Raw genomic sequence first — 20,347 nt, 5'->3', positions numbered from 1 at the left:
TATCACTATTTACTGCATTACACTCTTTCATCTTATCAAAAACTTTAGGAAACCTCAATTCTATCTGTGTTTTTGGTAGAAGTATTACAAAAACGCTGCTTTATGCTGTAGGTGGATGGGTTTAGAAGTTACTTTGCAACTTTCGGAAGATGATATAGATGGAGGAGGTATATTTGCAAAGATGTCACATGTTGACCACAAGACATTTTTTTTGTTTTTCATTTTAAGCAACTTCATCCAATGCTCACATCCTGAGCATACAGCAACAAAGATGCCTTCCTTAACCGTATGAATATATGGACGTGATCTGTTTTCTAGATATTTATTCCCTGGATGTAAGGTCATATGTAGGTTATTTAAAAAATCACAAGACTATTTAATGTCACAATGCAGGTGACAGCAAATGATAAAGAATTTAAAAGTAATATAAAAGAGATGAGTGTCAAATGAATACCGTATGATTTTTGCATAAGAGGTATTTTAGCTATTTTGGGCAGTAATTGGTGGAATGAGATGTAAGCAATCTCTGACAAGGTGAGAAGCTGGACAGGCCAAGCCTTAAAATCCCTTGAGTTTATGGAGCTTTGTCAGAGTCAGCCATTCTGTGGACAATACAGTGAATCACAGCTATATGATTAATCAAATCAGTTCTCTATTGTAAAAGGACAAAGAGATGATGTCCACTGGCATCTGATTTGGAATTGGATGCTTGTAGATTAATGAACTTGTGTAGACTGTGCCTTCCAATGTTTTGCCTGGAAGAGAAATAAATTCATTAGGAATTTAGACAAAAGCAACATTAGAAAACCATAACAGAGTTAGAGTAGCCTATATAGGGGAAAAGCTAACATTAAAAAGAATAAATTCATTAATCTTAATGAATTGTGATTGAAACTAACTATTGAGTAACAGGATTAGTCATTATCACTAAAAAATGTAAAACATTCTTTTAAACATTTATAAAAGTCACTGGCCAAAAAAAAAAAAAAAAACCTACACTAATTTCAACTAAATAGCAAACAATTTTATGGGAGAAATGGAAGATATTTGGGAATCTGTAAAGAGAAGATCTCAATATTCCCTTTGGCACTGTTATCTCTTTATTTCTAGTAACTTCTTTGCAATGCTTTGAAAGTAGATTTCCAACACCAGATAATGACACTCAGCCAGCATTTACTTGAGTACTCACTGTGCTCCTGGCATTCTTCTCAGCCTTTTACATGTATTAACTTCTTAAATAGGAACAATAACATTGTGGTCAGGTAGTATTGTTAACATCCCTCTTTTCCAGCTGAGGAGAAGTTAAATGATTTGCTTAAGGTCAGAGTTCTTGTAAATGGAGAGTAGTCTAGGACTTAAACCCTAACAGTTTTACACCAGAGGCTTTGCTTGTAGTTGCTAAGCAATACTGCCTCTATGATTGAACTTCTAGTTTAAAAAATAAAATTGTGGCACGTCACCAAGAGTCACTTGTGCCCCAAAATAAATTATTTGTATAAACATAAAAAAGAAAAGCTGAAGTCTAATTTAACATTTCCGTTTTAAATTCCTTTAGGGTACCTATTTCGACACTAAACATATGGCTTGATGATACAGCCATACCTGAGGCATGTGTGGTTCTTTCCAGTGTACAATGAACATTCATGGACATTACATAGTAAGAGTAGTAATAGCACTAATGTGTTTTAGGCAGTAGCATTCTAGATACTTTTGACAAACAGTATATTTTGGCAGTGAATTTCAAACATTCTGCTAATTTCAAAACAGAAGAAGAATTTTGTGATTTTTTTTTAAACTACTCTTTATAAGGAGGCATCTAGAAGAGGGGGCGGTCAAGCAATAATGATGATAAAAAGATCTCTCTTCTCTACTAGACTAGAATGATGCTTTCCTTTAAAAAAAAAAAAAATTCCAGCCCCTTCTCTCCAGTGTTTCAGAAGCAACAACCACCCTCCATCCACCTCTGCACAAACTTGTCCACTAAGATCAGCATGTGCCTTTTCCCAACCTATCTGTAATGCACTAGGAGACATATCTTCATGTGTATTTAGAAACGTGTATAATAAGCTTTTATTACTGTTTATAAAATTTTAGCGCTAAATTTTTTCCAGTTTTATCACCTACAACTACAAAAAGTATCCAGTAATTTCATACAGTTTTATAAATCTACCGTATTTCATTACTGGTTTCTTAATGTGCGCTTGCCTAAAACTCTAACAAGAGATGGGGAACACTTGTCAACCACATGTTGGACTTTCAGGATCCCCCTTAAATCTGAGAACTGGAGAGAACCATTTCAGCCGTATAGTCAGATAAAATTTGTTTATCATGGATTATTATAATGGATGCATTTTGGTAAAACTCCTAAGTGAGAAAATTGCAGTTTTAATTTGAGGTGCATTTGAAGGTGAAAACGAAATAGCTGAGAGTTCTGGTTGCACAGCTTTCCCTATTCCATTTGGCAAAAGAAACTGATTCTTGGAACAGCGTGCTAACTTTTTGTCCACTGTGTGTAGTGCATGTGGATCATTGCATTACTCGTGGATGCTATTCTTATTTAGAATATAAATTCTGCCACATTCTTAAAGAATAACAAGGATCTGCTCTTTCGAAAATGTCTCTTGATATGAGACAAACCGATTGACTTAAAATTCCAAAAGTCCATATTTTTGAAGCTCATATTGCTTACATTTTGATTGTGCTTACTTTATTTTGGGGCGGCAGCTTTTTCTTGATGACCCTTACTAATAAGCTTCAGTAGGCAGAAAAATTTCATTTATTCTAATTAAAGACCAGTATTGAACATGTTGACCAAATGTAGATTTTATGTTAATTAGACAAGAATTTGGTAAGGTTTTAGATCAACCATTGATACAAGAAAGCTAAATTCACCTGTGAATTTGTCAATGAACTAGAGTGGCGGAATTTCCTTGGCTTAAATTATTAAGATAAGAGATTGGAAAAGCATAATTCTTCGATATGTACTCAAAGACATACAGGCAAGTTTACTTTGAACTCAAAAACATGCAAGGCTAGAAAGCAATAGGGATGACATATAATTTTTGTCTGTATATTTGTTTAAAGAATCATTTATAGAGAGGTAATTTTTTTCAAACGACACTTTTTGATGGAACTCACATTTCATGAGACCAAACATAAAAGCAAAAATACTTGTAGTAATCACTTTTTATCAGATTCAGGTAGAAGAGTGCCAAACTGTTTTGATTTCACGATAGGTTATAGTCTTGTGATGGAGTTCCCAGCTGGAGTTCGGAAACGAAAAACCTGGCATGCAGGTGTTAGTGCCCTAACATGATGCATTGATTTAGCTTTCCAGATGACTTAAAACATAGCTGGAGTTCTCCTTTATCTAGGGACTAGACACACAAGGCTTTGTGAGAAACTAGATTAATTTTGCATTGACGTTCTGGGTGTTGCTGATAATTTGTAGAGACATTACGCCTATTGGTTATGACTGTGACAGGCAGACTCTATCCAAACGAACATTACAAGAGCCAAATTTAATAGTCTTAGCATTGGAAATTTCTGCCTTGAGTAGAGCAGAAGCTTTCCAGCATGTGCTTTGTTTTCTACTCCCACAATTATGAATTAATATACATCAATTCCAGACAGCTGAGAAATGACATAAGAGGATTAATTAGAACTAGACAATATTACACTAGTGGAGTGAAAATTCTGTAATGTTTTTTCTGCAGTGACGTGGTAAAAAAGGCAAATGGACAACAATTTCTAGCCTTTACACATTCAGAATTTCAAGAAAGTGAATGAAAACGGAAGTGGAGAATAATTATGTTATTCAAGCTGGTATAATTTTTTTCATCAAATACATAACTCATTTTTCACAAATATCAAGAATTGATTCAACTGAGTGATTCAGTATTGTATTCAGTGTATGATTTTGTCCATTTAATTACAACCACGTTTATCTCTTTAAAATAATCACAGAAAGTGTATATTTAGTATGTGACCACAATAAGAAAATGAGATGCAATGAATACACACAGGTCTCATATACTATTATATACCTATTGCTGTATGAAATATCTCTGAATTGAAAAGATATTTTCATACCTTACCAAAAGTTTTAATAAAAACATTTAACTATAAAATGTTGAAGTCTCCCCTACCTCCACCTGTTGTTTTTTTTCTTGCTATGAGGCTTATCTATCATAGAAGTAGATTTATGGCAATATTTTCTACTACTAAGACTGTATATTTATTGATTCAAGTTATTTGACAACTTTTTAACTGTTCTTATTGCAAATTGATTTTTTCTGTAGCTGAACTTTAGTAAAATTAGTTTGGGGACTTTAATTTGGCAAGCTCTTGAGTATACTTTTACGTAGATTTCTGATGTGGGTACTAATTTCAGAGTTTTGACAGTGTGATTTTGTAAGATGTCTCTTCAGTAAAAGAGGATTTATTTTACTTAATTGTGTGCATTCTATTGTTTTAATCACAAAATGTAATTGAATGCCATGCATGGATTGGCAAAAGTGAAGTAGAACAATACAGAAATGACTTACTCAGTATCACTTTTACACATTCACTCACTTAGGCAATGGATTCTAGTAATTCACAGAACTTTTTAAAGCATTTTAAAAAATTATTGTCTCTTAAAATAGTAATATTAAAACTAAAAGGATCAGGAATATGCTAAATTTAAGATGATCATTTGAAAAGGTAATCACAGACTTGTTAATCATACTGTATTTGAAGTGATTGTAGATGAGTTTTGATATACAGAATGGTAGTAAAATAGAATTATAAAGTCTATTAACCATAATGATGGAGTTCTAGATGTAGATAAAATGAGATGATTGTGTTTAAGCTTTCAATAAATTTGTCACCCAGTTTAGGGATATTTGTAGTTTATGAAACCTTGTTTATATTCACTTAACTTCAAAAGTTAAGAAAAAATATTTGAAGCTCTATTATTTAGTATCTAAGATTCTGAGAGAGCGGTCAAGAGACTGGAACTGTCTTCACTGAGTATGAATGTCCACATACTTTATAGTTAAACAAATCATGCTTTGCTCCTGTCAAGGTTTTAAAGCACAGAGTGCTGAGAAGACATAGCAATTTGCTTAATTAACCCCTGTTCATTTTATAGGGCAAGAAATAAGATTACTCTTTGGCAATCACATGTTACTTGAAGTATATTTAATCGTTTACTACCCTGAAAACTTAACAACACACACACACCCTAATGCAAATATGAACAGAAGTAATACCCCTACTCATAAGTGAGCACATTTCTTCCTAACATAAATGAATTAATAGCTCTGATGGCATTTCTCTCTGACAGAAAAATAAGGTGCCACAGTTAGTAAGGCAAAGCTCATGCTTCACAGGTTTATGGCCTACACTAAAAGTATGCTAAGTCTACATGTGTGTGTGTCCTGTATATCAACTGACTTCTGAGAGAAAATGTCTATGCTTTTCATTCTGACCAATAAAAGGCAACTTGGTGAGTTATAGAGATTGACTGGGTGCTTGACATGTGGTGCTGCTCCATTAAAACAGTGGGCAATTGGTACTGGGGAAGTTTAGGAGAATTTAACTTGTCTTGCTTATTTTTAGATATGCTTTTAGATATGTTGATCTCCTAATATTCTGAAAACATAAAAATGCAATATCAGTTCATAGCCAACAGGTTTCTTTATGTTGCTTTTCTAGTCCAAATGTAAAAAGAAAGTGATGATGTTCTCCTAATCATTCTATGCTTGTGTTCTAATATTACCAGGAAGCTTTTGTAGACATACTCAGATAAGCACATTTTTCATTATTTAAATGCAAAATGCATCTTTTCAATTATTATTGTACAAATAATTTTTAGAGAATGATCATTGCATGATCCCTCTCCCCACTCCACTACTCTAAGATAGGTGGATATATTTAATTCCTTTTCTGTACTTTCCTTTATTATTAAAAGAACCCTACAAAAAATAAAACATTTGTTTTCAATTAAACAACAACAACCCTGGTAATTTAGATTCAGTTTTACTTCTGCAAAATAGCCACATTTTTACATAATCCAAACAAACTGTCATGTTAATTGTATGCTAAACATGATGAAATGTGGCTTAAAATGATGAAATGTGGCTTAAAATAATCTCTCTTATTGTGCTACAATGTATCAATAATTTTAAATGTAAACACTTGACATCACCTGTTTCTATAATACCATTATTCTGTAGGTAGTATTCACAGTACAGTATATTCTATTGCTACTTGGTGAAATGAACTCTTGAGATTCATAATAGGGCACTACACAAGCGTTATTATTAGAGAATTATAGGGAAAATTTTCCCAATGGAAAACTGATAATTAAAGGTATTATTTAAAATAAGTATAGTGAAGAGTAGATAAGAAGTTCAATGTAGCAATATCTTTCTATTTTGATTTCAGATTAAATTTTTATATACACAAAAAAAAATTTGGCTCAAGAATTAGCCGATATAGTTTAGATTTTAAATAGCCAAAATAATGTTGCAGTGTGTTATATTCATAATTTATCAATAAAATGATTACTGTTAATAACTGGTAGAATTTTTTCTTCCCTGTGCTAGTGATTTAAGTTGAATGGGAATTTAGTAACATGTGTAGGGATGCATCTTAATATCTATATTTGATGAACCGTGTTAAAAACACAAAACTTGTCCTCATTAAAATGGACTTCTGTACACTATAATTTGAATTAAGTAATGCATATATAAAGTATTTAAAAAGTTGTATATCAAAATGTATAACGTTCCATTTTTCACTATATTTTGTAAAACATTTTTGGTGTAATCAGTATGACTCACATATGTCAAACAAGTATTCTACTATTTATTTAAACAGATATATACCTAATGTATTTGGAAGCTTATTGCACTCATATAATTGTATATATTGTGGCCTCAAAAGTCTGTACTTATCCTTGTTTTAAAAAAGTAGTATGTGCATTTCTTTCCAATTTATTTCAATTAATTATATTAAGGAAAACATCCTTTACTAAATGTACCTTAAAATTCACAATAAAGTTTCAGAAATTGTTTTCTAAAACTTTGAGATTTTGTGTTGAATTTATTTGTGAACATTTTTTGAAATTGTTCTCTGATTTTCTAATAAGGAGTCCCTGAATTTAATCCTATTGATAAAATGATGAGTTGAAACATGCAGTGTGGTGAAGAGCTAGCCCTTGTTTAATCGGGAGGCCACTCTCCTAAGTGATGACTTGCTCACACCTGTGCAACCTGGCTAAATGACACCAAATGGGCTTCCCTCTCAAAGCCCCAGTTACTCATTATGTCCATTTTCCAAACTGAAATGTCAAGCACTTTGCACCTTAACTGAGTGTTCTAGACTGCAGAGCAGAAGTTACATGGAGATAACGTGGAGAAAATATATGTAGGTCTGTTAATCAAACTTTTTTACGCTCTATTTACTGAAGTTATAGATATTTAAGAAAAAAGTTTGGCATATGTTACTTTTGACATCCCATTAAAATGTAAGGCTAGACTCTCAAATATAGTAAATATAAATATCCACATTTGGTTCAGGTTAGTCCACTGAGGGATAGACTCACTTATTTTGCTAAGAAAAATCAGATTCTGGGGCAATCCCTGTATCATCACAGTTTTTTTTGTTTGTTTTGTTTTGTTTTTTTGCGGTACACGGGCCTCTCACTGTTGTGGCCTCTCCCGTTGCGGAGCACAGGCTCCAGACGCGCAGGCTCAGCAGCCATGGCTCACAGGCCCAGCCGCTCCACAGCATGTGGGATCTTCCTGGACTGGGGCACGAACCTGTATCCTCTGCTTCGGCAGGCGGACTCTCAACAACTGCGCCACCAGGGAAGCCCCATCACAGTTTTTAATGTCACTTTTGAAGCCTGTTGGAATACAACCACTTGGCTATTTGCACAGAGAAACACATGTACCCTGCATTGCTGGGGAGGGATAAATATGCATTTGCTGTGTTTTATGTTTAGATTTACAACTATAAAAAATAGGGAGTTGAATTAAATTTTATCATACATAATCTTCTCAGTTGCAGATTGATTATTTTATTTATGTATTTATTAAAAACAAGCAAAAAATTGTTGTCATTAAAAGGTCCAAATAGTTTTCATATGAAAACCATTTTGTAATGATATTCATTTGAATTAGCCAAGATAAAAATTTACTAATTATAAATGTGGAAGGCATGTTACAAAATTGCTGTTGGTCTTAAAGTTATCTTGAGTTTAACCCAGAGAGATTTAGCCCATTCTGCCCTTTTTGCCAGATTTTGTTTTGTTTTGTTTTTGCAGATGTTTTTCCCTTAAAAACGTAAGTTCACTCAGGTCCATTCAGCAAATGTAATTAAATGAAAATATTTTTAGCTTGCATTGACATTTTCATGCTACACACAAAACAGAACACTTTTTAAATTTATTTTCCATCCATGTAATGAAAAGTATTTTGAATACTGAAGTAATCAAATCTTAGAATCATCAGAATCTGGGCAAGTGGCTTGTTGGTATCTTAGTTAAATAGTAAACAGCCAGGGATAACAAGGTGCTTTTCCTGCAGGAGAAGAAAAAAGTGATTCCAAATATGTATTTTCCCCTTTGATTAGTTCTTTGAAAGTGTTTACTGTTTTAATGCTATCCAGCATTTCTATCCATTCCTTTCCTTTTTCATATTTTTTCATGATCTATAATTCCCTACAAGGATTTTGCCCATATTTTTATTTATAAATAATGCATTTTGTTAAAACATTAAAAAACATTAACACAATAAATCCAAATAATTTTCACCACTTACTTACTGTCACTTCAAAAATGTGTTCTGACATTAACGTGGAGGATTTAATAAATATTATTAGTCACATTTTAGAAGAAGCAAGTGATTTTTAACTGAGAAGAACTGGGGGTAAAAAGGAATGAATATTATACCTAACAAGATATTCTGATAGACAATACCAGCTAATTTAGTGTATACTTTTAATTTTATTTTTGGTGACTAGAAATAAAGTGCCTAATCTCAGAGATGTATCTGTATATTGGTATATGTTCATATATTTACATGTACAGATATAAATATCTTATAATCTGTATGTATGTGTATATAGAATATATTTATACACATATATTTATAGAGAGAATTATTGAAACATTAATTCTTCTACACTCTAAAAATTTAATTTTTGTTATTTATTAAATATAATCAATTAGTTATCTATTATATAATCAGAATTTAATATATAATCTAATGCCAAAAGTTTACTTTTGATATTATTGAATAATGTATCAATTTTCTGTTTTAACGTTTTGAATAGGTGGAATCTTTGGAATTATTATCATTAAGTAATATTTTTATCAACCTAAGTATCATAGACTGTCATTATTTTTGCTATATCTGCTTTTGATATTTAAATATATTTCCTTTAGCAGAGCACAACACTTAGTTTTTGAAAATGTACAAGTAACCATTTACTCATGAATACATAAAAAATTCAGAATTTTCCAGTTAGTGTAAATGAATCATTATTTTAACTTTTGACGACTTTAAAAAACTACATCAGGGAAAAAAAACAATTCCACACATCATTTCTTTAATAAATATTTATCACTCACCTATGTTATGGTGTTTGTTTTTGCCAAGTGGTATATTTACACATAATTTGATGTGTTTCTAATGCTGCACTTACAACCTTTTGCATAGAAGATCTGTAAGGTAACTGGGTTTCTTTGGAATGGAGGGAATAAAATTGAGAGTTTTGTATACCAGATGAGATTTAATAACATACTGAAAATTCAAAAGAAATCTGGCAGAATTCCTGTTCATAGTAGGTGCATAAATATGGAAAAATGAATGACCAAAGACTCTGACGATGGAGTTGTTCTTTTAATGTATATAAGTAATTATAATTTATACTTTCTCAAATAAAATTTCACTTAATCTTGTTATATGGTAAGATGCATGTTACAGTTAATTTAATTATTTTATTTTATTTTTCTCCTAAACATACATACTTGCAAAATAGAACAAAGTGTGTTCTCTATACAATAAGGAAAATAACAACTAACTTTTTTGTTACTTTGTTATACAAAATAATACTTGATATATAAGTGTAATGTCCTTATAGCCCAGAAAAGTCATTATCTATTTGCCACTTTAAGTATAAATATATATTTAATAATAAATATTTAAAATAATATTTTTAAAAGATTGAAAACAATAAATGCTGGCAAAATTTTGTTTTGATAATCATTTGTGACTTTCTTTACATAATTACCTCCTGTCTTGTAGAGAAGATTAAAAGTATTAGAATGAATCCATTTATAAATCATAAATATTAATTGCTACATTTAAGAGGCTATTCTTAAATATATGTATTAAATGCATGCATGTAATATTATGCCTTTTGGCAATTACTTATTTTAATCATTTTGAAAATGTGCGATAGCCTTAAGCATATAAATGGTTATTAATATAACAGAAATATATTTGTTACTTTAAATATTTCATTTCAAAAGCAACAGTGCTTAAACATTTGTATTCTGGACTACTTTGAGCATCATTTAAAAGGTATAGGTGCACTCTTCAGAAAAATTCATATACCCACATATATTTTTTAAGAACTGCAAATTGTTCAAAGTTTCCATAGACTCTGTAAGCCCATCTATGAAATCTCCCAAGGGCTTGTGGCCCTGGGTAATAACCAAATTTATATAAATGATTTGACTCTTTATGCAACTCCTACTAAATATTCTTTGAAAAAAGTTTGAAGTATTTCAGTGAAAGGAATTTAATATTCTTTTCTCAGCACTAGCCATTGTTTTAGAAAATGAACTCTCTTTGGAACCACTTCCTCTTATGATAATGGTTAAAATCCAGAAATATTTCTGCTTCCTCATCTTGTAAGGTAGAAAAATAACACATTAAAACACATGTTTTGCCATAAGAATGAAAACATTGATCACTTTAATGAAATGCTCTCTGCAGAATATATATAATTGATTCTGTTAGCAGACATGAACATAAGCAGTCAGAGCCAGCCAAGTGAAATAGGACAGCTTTAAATTTAAACTTGATGTATTCAGTTCTCACTATTTGTTAAGTTTGATTTCTTTTTTATAGTTTGTCTACTGTCCTTTTGGTGCTGTCATGTGCACAGATAATCTCTGTGGAGTGACATAATACAGGTGTAATTTCCTGTTCACCCTCATGTTTCCAACCTAGACTTTGCCTGACATCTCCATTCTCCTTACAAAGAGAATAATGAAACATGATTTTTTTTTTGTCAATAGCCATATAAATTGATAAATTAATTTCACATAAGATTGTGTGTTTGAGTGCCACAAAAATGTTTAAATTTGATTTCTATCCCCATTTCTAAGAAAATTAAAGCTCAGTATTTGAACGTTTTTCAAGGTCACACAGCTCCTACATGGCTCAGCTAGGATTTTTTTTTAATCTTCTACCACTCGTCCCAAGAATCAAGATTGATTTGAAAAAGAGACAAAAGTATTTTATGAAAAAGAGACAAAAGTATTTTAAAGACAATGAAATGAAACCTTACATAAGCATACATCAAAATGCACTTGCCCAGAATTCTTTGAAAATATGCACAAAGCTTTAAATGTTGTTTATTTATAATATTTTAATAGTATTTGTCATATATGCAGAGATACTTTGCACACTACATTTTCATTATTTGCATTTTTCTCTAACTCAAGATCAAAGACATTTCAAACTTGGTGAATTAGTACAGCTTCCTTCCTCCCTTCCTCCCTTTCTTCCTTCCTCCCTCACTCCCTCCTTCCTTTCCTTCTTTCTTGTGAATCTTTTGCCAGAATTTGAGATGAGAGTAGTTACCACTGAGTGGTTAGGTGTCCTAGATGAGAATTCTAATTAATACAAACCGTTTCATTTTCTGACTACCATTCTCTATCAGTCAATTAAGGACAGGTTTTCTGTTCCCCTCTGGTTAAGATACCTCTTTGTTTTTGGTGAATCCATATCAGTACCCAGAGCTACTATACCTAGTAATTATTATGTGTTAAATACTTCACACATGCTTTTATTCATGGATTTTTTAACCCTCAAAATCACCCTATGAAGTAAAGTTGTTATTATCCTCATTTCATTGATGAGGAAACTGTTTCGTAGACGATAAGTAATGTATCCAAAACATTTGTTTCAACTTCACAACAAACCACTAGTTTAAGTTATAAACTTAAACTTCACCTTTAAAGGTTAGTGACTATTTTTTTTACAACTTTGTTGAGGCATATTTCAGATATCATTTAACTAATTCATTTTAAGTGTGCAACTCCACAATTTTTAGTAAATTTAGCAAGTTGTTCAACTATCACTGTAGTTTGGGAACATTTGCCTCACCCCAGTGAAGATCCCTTGTGCCTATTTACTGTTGACCTCTATCTCCCCAAATTTGCCCCCACACAACCACTAAATTTACTTTTTTCTCTGGACATTTTATATGCATGGAATTATACCATATGAAATCTCTTGTATTTTGCTTTTTAGTGATCATTTTTTATACTGCTTAAAAATGAATACATCTTTCAATATCATTACAATTATTAATACTGTGAAAATGTACTAACATCTACCTATATCCCCATGAACATGAATCATTTCCCCAAAAAGCTTTCCTAATTGGCATTGATTCTTATTTTTCTCAAAAATATTTGATAAAATCCAGTGACTTTTCATGAGAGTGACAAATGATTATTGCACCGAAAACTGGTGTTTGCAACTTCATTACCTGTTAAATAATAGATTACCTACTAAATAGTAGGTGAAATAATTACTTTTAAAAATCTTGAAATGTGTGTAAACTAACAATATTAATTTTCCCAGTGAAACTGTACTTACTGTATTTTCATTTTTGTCAGTGGTTTGGGCTCAGCTCTGATGACCTCCTGTTATGGATATTTTTCAGTTGACACAAATGATCCAGGTGTCCACTCTCAATTAAACTGGCAAGTTAATTGAGGCATATATCACACCCATTGTTGTAATTACAACTGGCTCTCTTGGTATACATTTCCTTCTTTATATTAATGGTGTTTCTTCATTATGCTTTTGAAACATTTTGTTTTCTCTACATTTCAGCATACACTTTAATTGCTGAGTGGTTTCAACTGTGTCACTCTTGTCAGAAAGCTTCAGAACCAGAAAACTTACCAATTTTCCCACAGTAAATTAAATGAATAGAAACAAAATACTTACTATTTCCTTGTAATTATTTATAGAGATCACTAGAAAACAAAAACTTCAAGTTTTAAAGGGTAGTAATCTAATAAAATGATAAATATTAATACTATTTATTTGACAAGTGTAATAATATATATTGCAAAACAGCAAATAGTCCAAATTTTATGTTTTTTTTCTTAAGATACCATTCCTGCATTCTTGATAGCAAGTTTAATTCCTCACTTGTAATTTTTGAGCAAACATTTAAATGATTTTATTATTGAATGAATATTAAATGGGTAATATGAAGAGATGAGCAGACATGGTTAATAACAGAGGAATGGTTCATTGAAGAGTCATCATACCTATGAAAGGTGGAGTTCATAAAGCTAATGGAGATGAAGGTGGAATTACAAAGCTTATTTTAGTCTTCAGTGGTCACTATTGAATTTTTGTCTTTGTCCACTATGTTTTAATTTGAAGTCAATGATTTTGTGGGTGTCTCAACATTTGTGAAACAAAGAAATGGTGAATGTGTTAACATCTCTATAATGCTTATATGAGTGCAATAATCAACGAATTAATATTTGAAAGAGTTTAGAATATTGCCTAGAACATAGTATCATAAAGTGTTTCATAGTATCATAAAGTGAACATGTCATAAAGTGTTTGATAAATAGTATTGCTAAAACTTCCAAAACAAAGCTTTCCTTTCAACTTAATTTTAACAACTATATTTGCTTAGAAGTATTCTGTCATGCAGGATCTTCAGTTGCAGCATGCAAAATCTTTACTTGTGGCATGTGGGCTCTTAGTTGCAAAACGCAGGTTCCCTGACCAGGGATCACACCTGGGCTTGCATGCCGCAAGGAAGATACCACATGCCTCAACTAAGACCCGGCACAGCCAAATAAATAATAAATATTAATTTTAAAAAAGTATTCTTTCAAATCAGCTTTAAAACAAATTTATCCCATGTTATATGGCAGAAAATAACTGAAGTAATCTAAATGTACAAAATTGGGGAGTTACATTGTTTCTTGTTCCTATGTGTGCATGTCTAACTTACTAGTGATACTAAAGTTAAATGTTTGTACAATAAAATCTGATTTAGCATAAATATTTAAAACTGGTTTCACTTCCATAGAAATATGGACATAGTAAAGGGTTATTGCCATGGGGATTAAAAGAGGTTATGAAACTGAAAAATCACAACAACCTTTCTCTGAATCTTCCATAAACCCATAATTGTAGGCTTTCTCTTTAATCATTACTTGTAATTAAAGTATTTTTCTCACTTATAAGGAAGTGAACTCAGAATATACATTCAAGGTAATATATAGTAATATAGGCTTTGAATGAAAGGTTATTTATTTTTATGATTTATATCTTTTGGAAAAGCTCGTATTTCGGAGTTTAACAGATAGGTAATATACAGGGATTCATATTCACTTCTTAACTCTATTCAACATCAAACTAGATCTGAGATACATACCCCACTTACTTTTCTCATTGATTTTTCTTGTATTAAATATACTGAAAACTGTATAGAGGAAAAATAGCTGAATTACTACACACACACACACACAAATGTGTGAATGGAAAGGACAAATTTATAAGGGAAGTGTGCCAGAGGCTTTCATTTTCTTTGTTTCTTTTGTGTTGGTTGTGTTTTTAATCTCCTATAGCAGATAGCGTGATTCCTTATATATAGTTGACCAAGAACTAAAGCCTCAAGGAGAGGGAAGTTCTTATGATAACAACCACTTTGGTGTGGGCTTACCTTATCAGACTTCTTTGTTTCACTAGGCTGAAGGAATTTATCCTAGATGTAGTCTGAATCTGGCATGTCACTGGAGGTATGTTTGTTTGATTACAAACAAATGTGACTTTAGTCAGACATATATGGGCTCAGTAATTATGCTGTACTTGGGTTTTCATGTACATATTTTCAGTATATCTCTCTACTTTTTACAAAAGCAACATGGATGTTGATAAATTGGGAAAGGAGCAGCTTGAGGAAGGAACTCTCCACAGAATTGGGCAGTGAGGGTGGTTCCTGTTAAGAAATCTTCCCTTCCAGCTACCTGATGAAAGACGTTAGAATCTTACATAAACATTCTTTACAAAACACATGAAAGTTATGTATGCTTCTGGCAATAACTCAATGAACAAGGAATTTAAATTGAGTGATTTAAAAAGTTACAGCTTTGTACACAAAAATAAAGGGCTATCCCTCTTATAGTTTATCTATATTATTGTAAATGACATCTCCTGAGGAATCTGCTTCACTCTGATGAATTCTACTTTTCTGACTTTATCCACCAATGCCTAATCAGCTTTCCTTCCATTTCATGAGCTAGCCTAGGACCTTTCTGGTACATTTCTAACCCTTCCCTTCTAGTTTCGAATTTATTTTTACTAAGTCAGACTGAGTACGTTGTTGTCATTTGGAATCCCGGATCCTAAAGATATATTATAAAAACATATGTAAATCCATGGATTTATATTTATAATATTAGGAAATATATATGTAGCCAACATATGCTATAGGAAAGTAAACTTTTATTTATGACTGGGATGGTCAGGAAACCTTCACAAAAGAGACTGAAGCTCAACAAAAGTGTCCCAAAGTTTAAATCAATAGTAACTTTTCATATCACTTTAATTTTTTTTTCTCTCAATTGTTCACAAAAACATTATGGGTTTGAATGGTCAGGTATTTTTTCCACATCTTTTCATTGACAAAAACAAGGTTGAATGATGGAATTCTTGGTAGAAGAAGAATATATATTCTTAATATGTACTAAGACCTGCATGAACCCCTTTTGAGTCTTTCAGCAAGCCTTTTAATTATAGACTGAGTTACCCCAATTTTTACCAGTAAGAAATCATAGTAGTAAACTGACTTGCTAGGGTCACATGGAGAGCAGGTGGTTTAATTCCAATAAGACCCCTTGTTTCTGATTCAATTCAGATTTCTTTCTTTCATATAGTTTCTTGAAGGAGAATTAGCAGAGAAGGAAAAAGAGGGAGAAGATCTGAGGCAGGGCTGGTAGAGAAGAGGTAATAGCATTCAGAAGAATATAAGTCAGGTCTAGGTAAGAGTGCGGCTAGTTTGATCAGGCAGCGATTTGTGCAGAAAAGTGGTTAGACATACGTCGAAGTGTCAGACTGATATTAGATTATAGTGAGCCTACAATAACTTTCTAGGTGTTCACATTGTTCCAGAGTTTTCAAACTAAAGTGTGGGGATATGTCCCTAACATTATGTAAGTTGATGTATTGTTTTCTTTCAAAATATTGGAAATAGTTTTGGCCAGTGGAAGCAATTCAAGAGTTCAAGATTGTGAGCAGAAAAGGACAAGAACAAAGTAGTAGATTGCATAGAGAAATTCTTCAGATTCATTCAAATACTTATCAAGTATTTATTGAAAGCTTGTTATATACTAGAATCTGGAACAATAAAATGAGCAAGACTTCCTCCTTATCTTCAAGGAATTTATATTTTTCAAGGAATGTACGTTTTCTAAGGAGTTTACATTCTAGACAGAGAAATACAGTAGTTATATAATGTGTTAAGTATATATTTGTTTTACTTATGGAATTGAGATTTAGCTCATAGTAAAGATTACAAGCTCAAAGAATGAATTATTTTCCTGAAAGAGAGTACTTTTAGAGTATTCGCCAAAGTATTTGTGGATATTAAAGCATCAAAAATATATTTCATTGCTTTGGGAGATTCAGGCTTAAGAGATCACATATGAGTAACATGGGGACAAAGCCTTGAGAACTTGTGCAATCACCCCTTAGTATTCTTCAATAGGAGAGGAAGTAGAAATTACCAATTTGACTTTTTTCTCCATCTTCTACTTATCTACAAGAAGGTAAAATGAAAAATTAACCTTCATTTGACATTTTTAAATATTACTTCTGGGAAGGATCAAGAATCTAAGGGACATAGAACACTGAAAAAGCAATGTTTATTCTAACTAGAAGGTAGAAAAAATGTGTTTTGCTATAGTATAAAATATATCATTTAAAATTGCAGAAACATTTGAGTTATAAATAGAAAAACTATTCATATTAAGGAAAATGTTTTTGACGAATCTGTATTATTTAATGCATTCGAGCACTTATCTATAATTGAATTACTAATTTTACATTAACAGCTTTTTACTGGATTCTGACCACTCAGTATGTTGAATTCTGCTTTCTTAAAATAGAAATCCAAAGTTCTTTCTTGGAAACTGCATTATTTGATTTGCTAGTGCATCTTTCTCAAAAGGATCCATTAATTGCTCAGATCTCCCTTGATATTGAATTCAGTACAGACACAACAAAATAAAACATTTCTTCCAAATTTAAAGTATCAATGTCTAGGTGAACTTGCCATAAAGAAATCTGGCAGTTTTAAATTTAAGAAAAGTAAAAATTAGCCCTACGACCATTCATCCATTAACTCACTAACTTAATAAACATTGCTACTGTGTTCACAAGTAGTGTCTTTGCCTGTCTTATTTTCTGCCTATCTAAAATTTGATGTATTAGAGATACCAGGCATAACACCATCAAGCAGGAAGCAAAAGGGCTGGATGTCAAAGGGCCTAGTGATGGGAATCAGGTAATACCCTGATGTCTCAGGCTCTTTATGTGTACAATCAGGAATTTTGAGTAGAATTTCCAAGATTCTATGCATATTAATCTCAAGAGGACTTCCACAAAACATTTTTTGGTATTTTAAGCCTTTAAGCCTACAAAATTAGATTTGAAAATAAGCTTTTAATTGATAAATGTTAATGTCAAGAGTGTCATAAATGTTTGATGTGCCTTTGTGACAGTATCTAAAGTTGTATTACTTTTAATCATTTTCTATTAAGAATATTTGTTTAGTGGATTAGTTTACACTCACTAATTCTATTTATGTAGATAAATTAAAACATCACCTGTGTCTCTTGAAGCTTACTTTTTCCTCAGAGTATTAGTTTAGTAAACCCTTTTGCTCTTGCTAAATTCCTTAAATGTGACTGGACATTCTTTATCCCATTGTCATGTGGCATTTTCCTTCATTTCATTCACATCTCTGTTCAGTACTCCTCCTCCAATGCTCTCTATACTTTCATTTATTATTTTTAGGCAACACTTAATATTACTTATATTGTACATTTATTTATTTTTAACTGTATTCATATTTATAACTAATGAGAAATAAGCTTTATGAGGCTAGTTTCTTTGTTTATAACAAGGCTGTATCTCTATTGCCCTGATTTTCTATGCTGTCCAATAAAGTAGATCCTAGCCATATGTGACAATTTAGTTTAAATTAATTAAAAGTAAATAAGATAAGAAAAATATTTACTCAGTCACATGCCACATTTCAGCTACTCAATAGTCACATGTGGCTAGTGGCTACTGTTGCCGACAGTGTAGATGTAGAACATTCCCATCATCCCAGGAAGTTTCATGGTCAGCACTACAAGGATTGATACATAAAGGATGCACAAATAACAATGAACAATCAAATCCAAAACCTTACATATAAGTGAATATTTTCAATTAAGATCTATCATTTTTCCTTTTATTTTAGATGGAATTATTCCCATACAGTGAAAGATACTGTAAAAGTGAAAAGGTGAAGACAATTTCCCAGACACTTGTTCACTGGTAAAGTCAAAGATTTCCAGGACAACTCACTGCTTTTTCCCTCTTTTCAAATGTTATTGAAATTATGTCATTAAAAAAAAAAAAGTTTCTTTAAAGATAAGTACCTTACTGAAATTAACAGGGAATTATTTTATGTTAGGAAAATAGAATTAGCGTTACCATACATGATCACATGAGGAATTATACCTCCCTTACCAACTGAAAAATAATTTTACTAAAATTGTTTATGATTTCTTAAGGAACAGCATTGTCAAACAAATGTCCCCAAAACCTTATTTTTTAAAAAAAACAACATTTGCTTCCCATTTTTCGGTTCAATAAAGATTTAGAAAAATGTTTAGAAGATAGGAATAGGAAGGCTGAGTATTTATGACAGAAAATATTGTCTTTTATAATAATACTAGTACAGCTTTGCTGACACAAAAAAGTGACAAAAGTCAGTAAATTATTATCAGTAAAATCAGAAATCTCACAAAGTTGCATATAAATTAGTATGATAAATATAAGGCACAGTTTTTTTCCACTGCTGCTTAAAATTAAACTTCATTAGTAAATCATAAGATATACACTGCCTTGTTAGTTTTAATTCCAAAATTTCTTACAAATTTTTACAATTAGATTTTACTCTGAAATTGACTTGCTCAACTGAAGAACATGGGCTTGCAAATTGCTGTCTTATGGATATAGTTTCATTTTCCTTTAGCCTATATCAACAAAATGAAAATAGGTGTGATTTATGAATTTTATTACAATGTGCATATACATGTGCTAACATTTATGATTATATGTATTCATAGATAAAGTTGTACAAAAACTATGATGCAATTCAGTAAGAGCATTTTTTGGTCAGTTATCCTTTAGGGAAACAGAAATTTATACAGATACCATTTAAAGAAGTTAGAAGGCCTTCCGCTGGAAATATAAACTATAACTAAGAAAACCCATTATCTAATCTACAGTTTGTAGCAGACCATACTGTATAAATCAAACCCATCTGTGCACACTTTTGATGCACGTTTCCATATTCTATCTTTCCTCTATCCCCAGAGGTTCAGCAAGACTTGAGGAAAGACAGGAATGTTTTCAGTTACTGAAGAAAGCAGCTTTTATATTTACTGGGAGGATCAGAGAGGCATTTGGAAACCTGGAGAGCTTCCTTGGCTCCAGGGTTTAAGTCACTAGGGTGTGTTTGTTCTTTTGTTTGTACTTTCAGAACTTCATGGAACAACAACACCATCATGTTCAGCTTTGATTCCTGTGGGGATAGGTTAGATTTGAAACATAGTTTCGAGAAAGACAGATGCTTGCTGCATTTGTACTGAAAGGTTTAGAAGAAAAATGGTAAAAGCATTTGGGCCCACCTAAAGTGAAGCAAACAAACAAAACAACAAACAAAAATTCTTATAAATTGCTGGTCAAATTATCAGTGGTTCCTTCTCTTTTAATTATAACATATATGTTAGAAAATG

The 20,347-nt window shown here is 31.8% G+C and overlaps 1 protein-coding gene across 2 annotated transcripts in view; it reads left to right on the top strand.

The window, feature by feature from the left end:
* Positions 1-19,188, top strand: part of PCDH9 (protocadherin 9) — a 41,656-nt gene extending 22,468 nt beyond the window's left edge. The window contains exon 3 of one of the 2 annotated variants that reach the window (XM_081215141.1): positions 18,802-19,188. In XM_081215141.1, the coding sequence (XP_081071267.1) occupies positions 18,802-18,882 (81 nt within the window). In that variant the 3' untranslated portion in view covers positions 18,883-19,188. Of the gene's footprint in view, positions 1-3,716; positions 6,975-18,801 lie in introns of those variants that run through there. The other variant, XM_081215144.1, reaches the window with a different exon arrangement.
* The last annotated feature ends 1,159 nt before the right edge of the window (positions 19,189-20,347 follow it).

This window comes from Mesoplodon bidens (genome assembly GCF_964165515.1).
Source record: "Mesoplodon bidens genome assembly, chromosome: 17".
NCBI classification, from domain to species: domain Eukaryota; kingdom Metazoa; phylum Chordata; class Mammalia; order Artiodactyla; family Ziphiidae; genus Mesoplodon; species Mesoplodon bidens.
The sequence above is the reverse complement of the archived record's forward strand: the minus strand, read 5'-3'. Positions and strand labels throughout refer to the sequence as shown.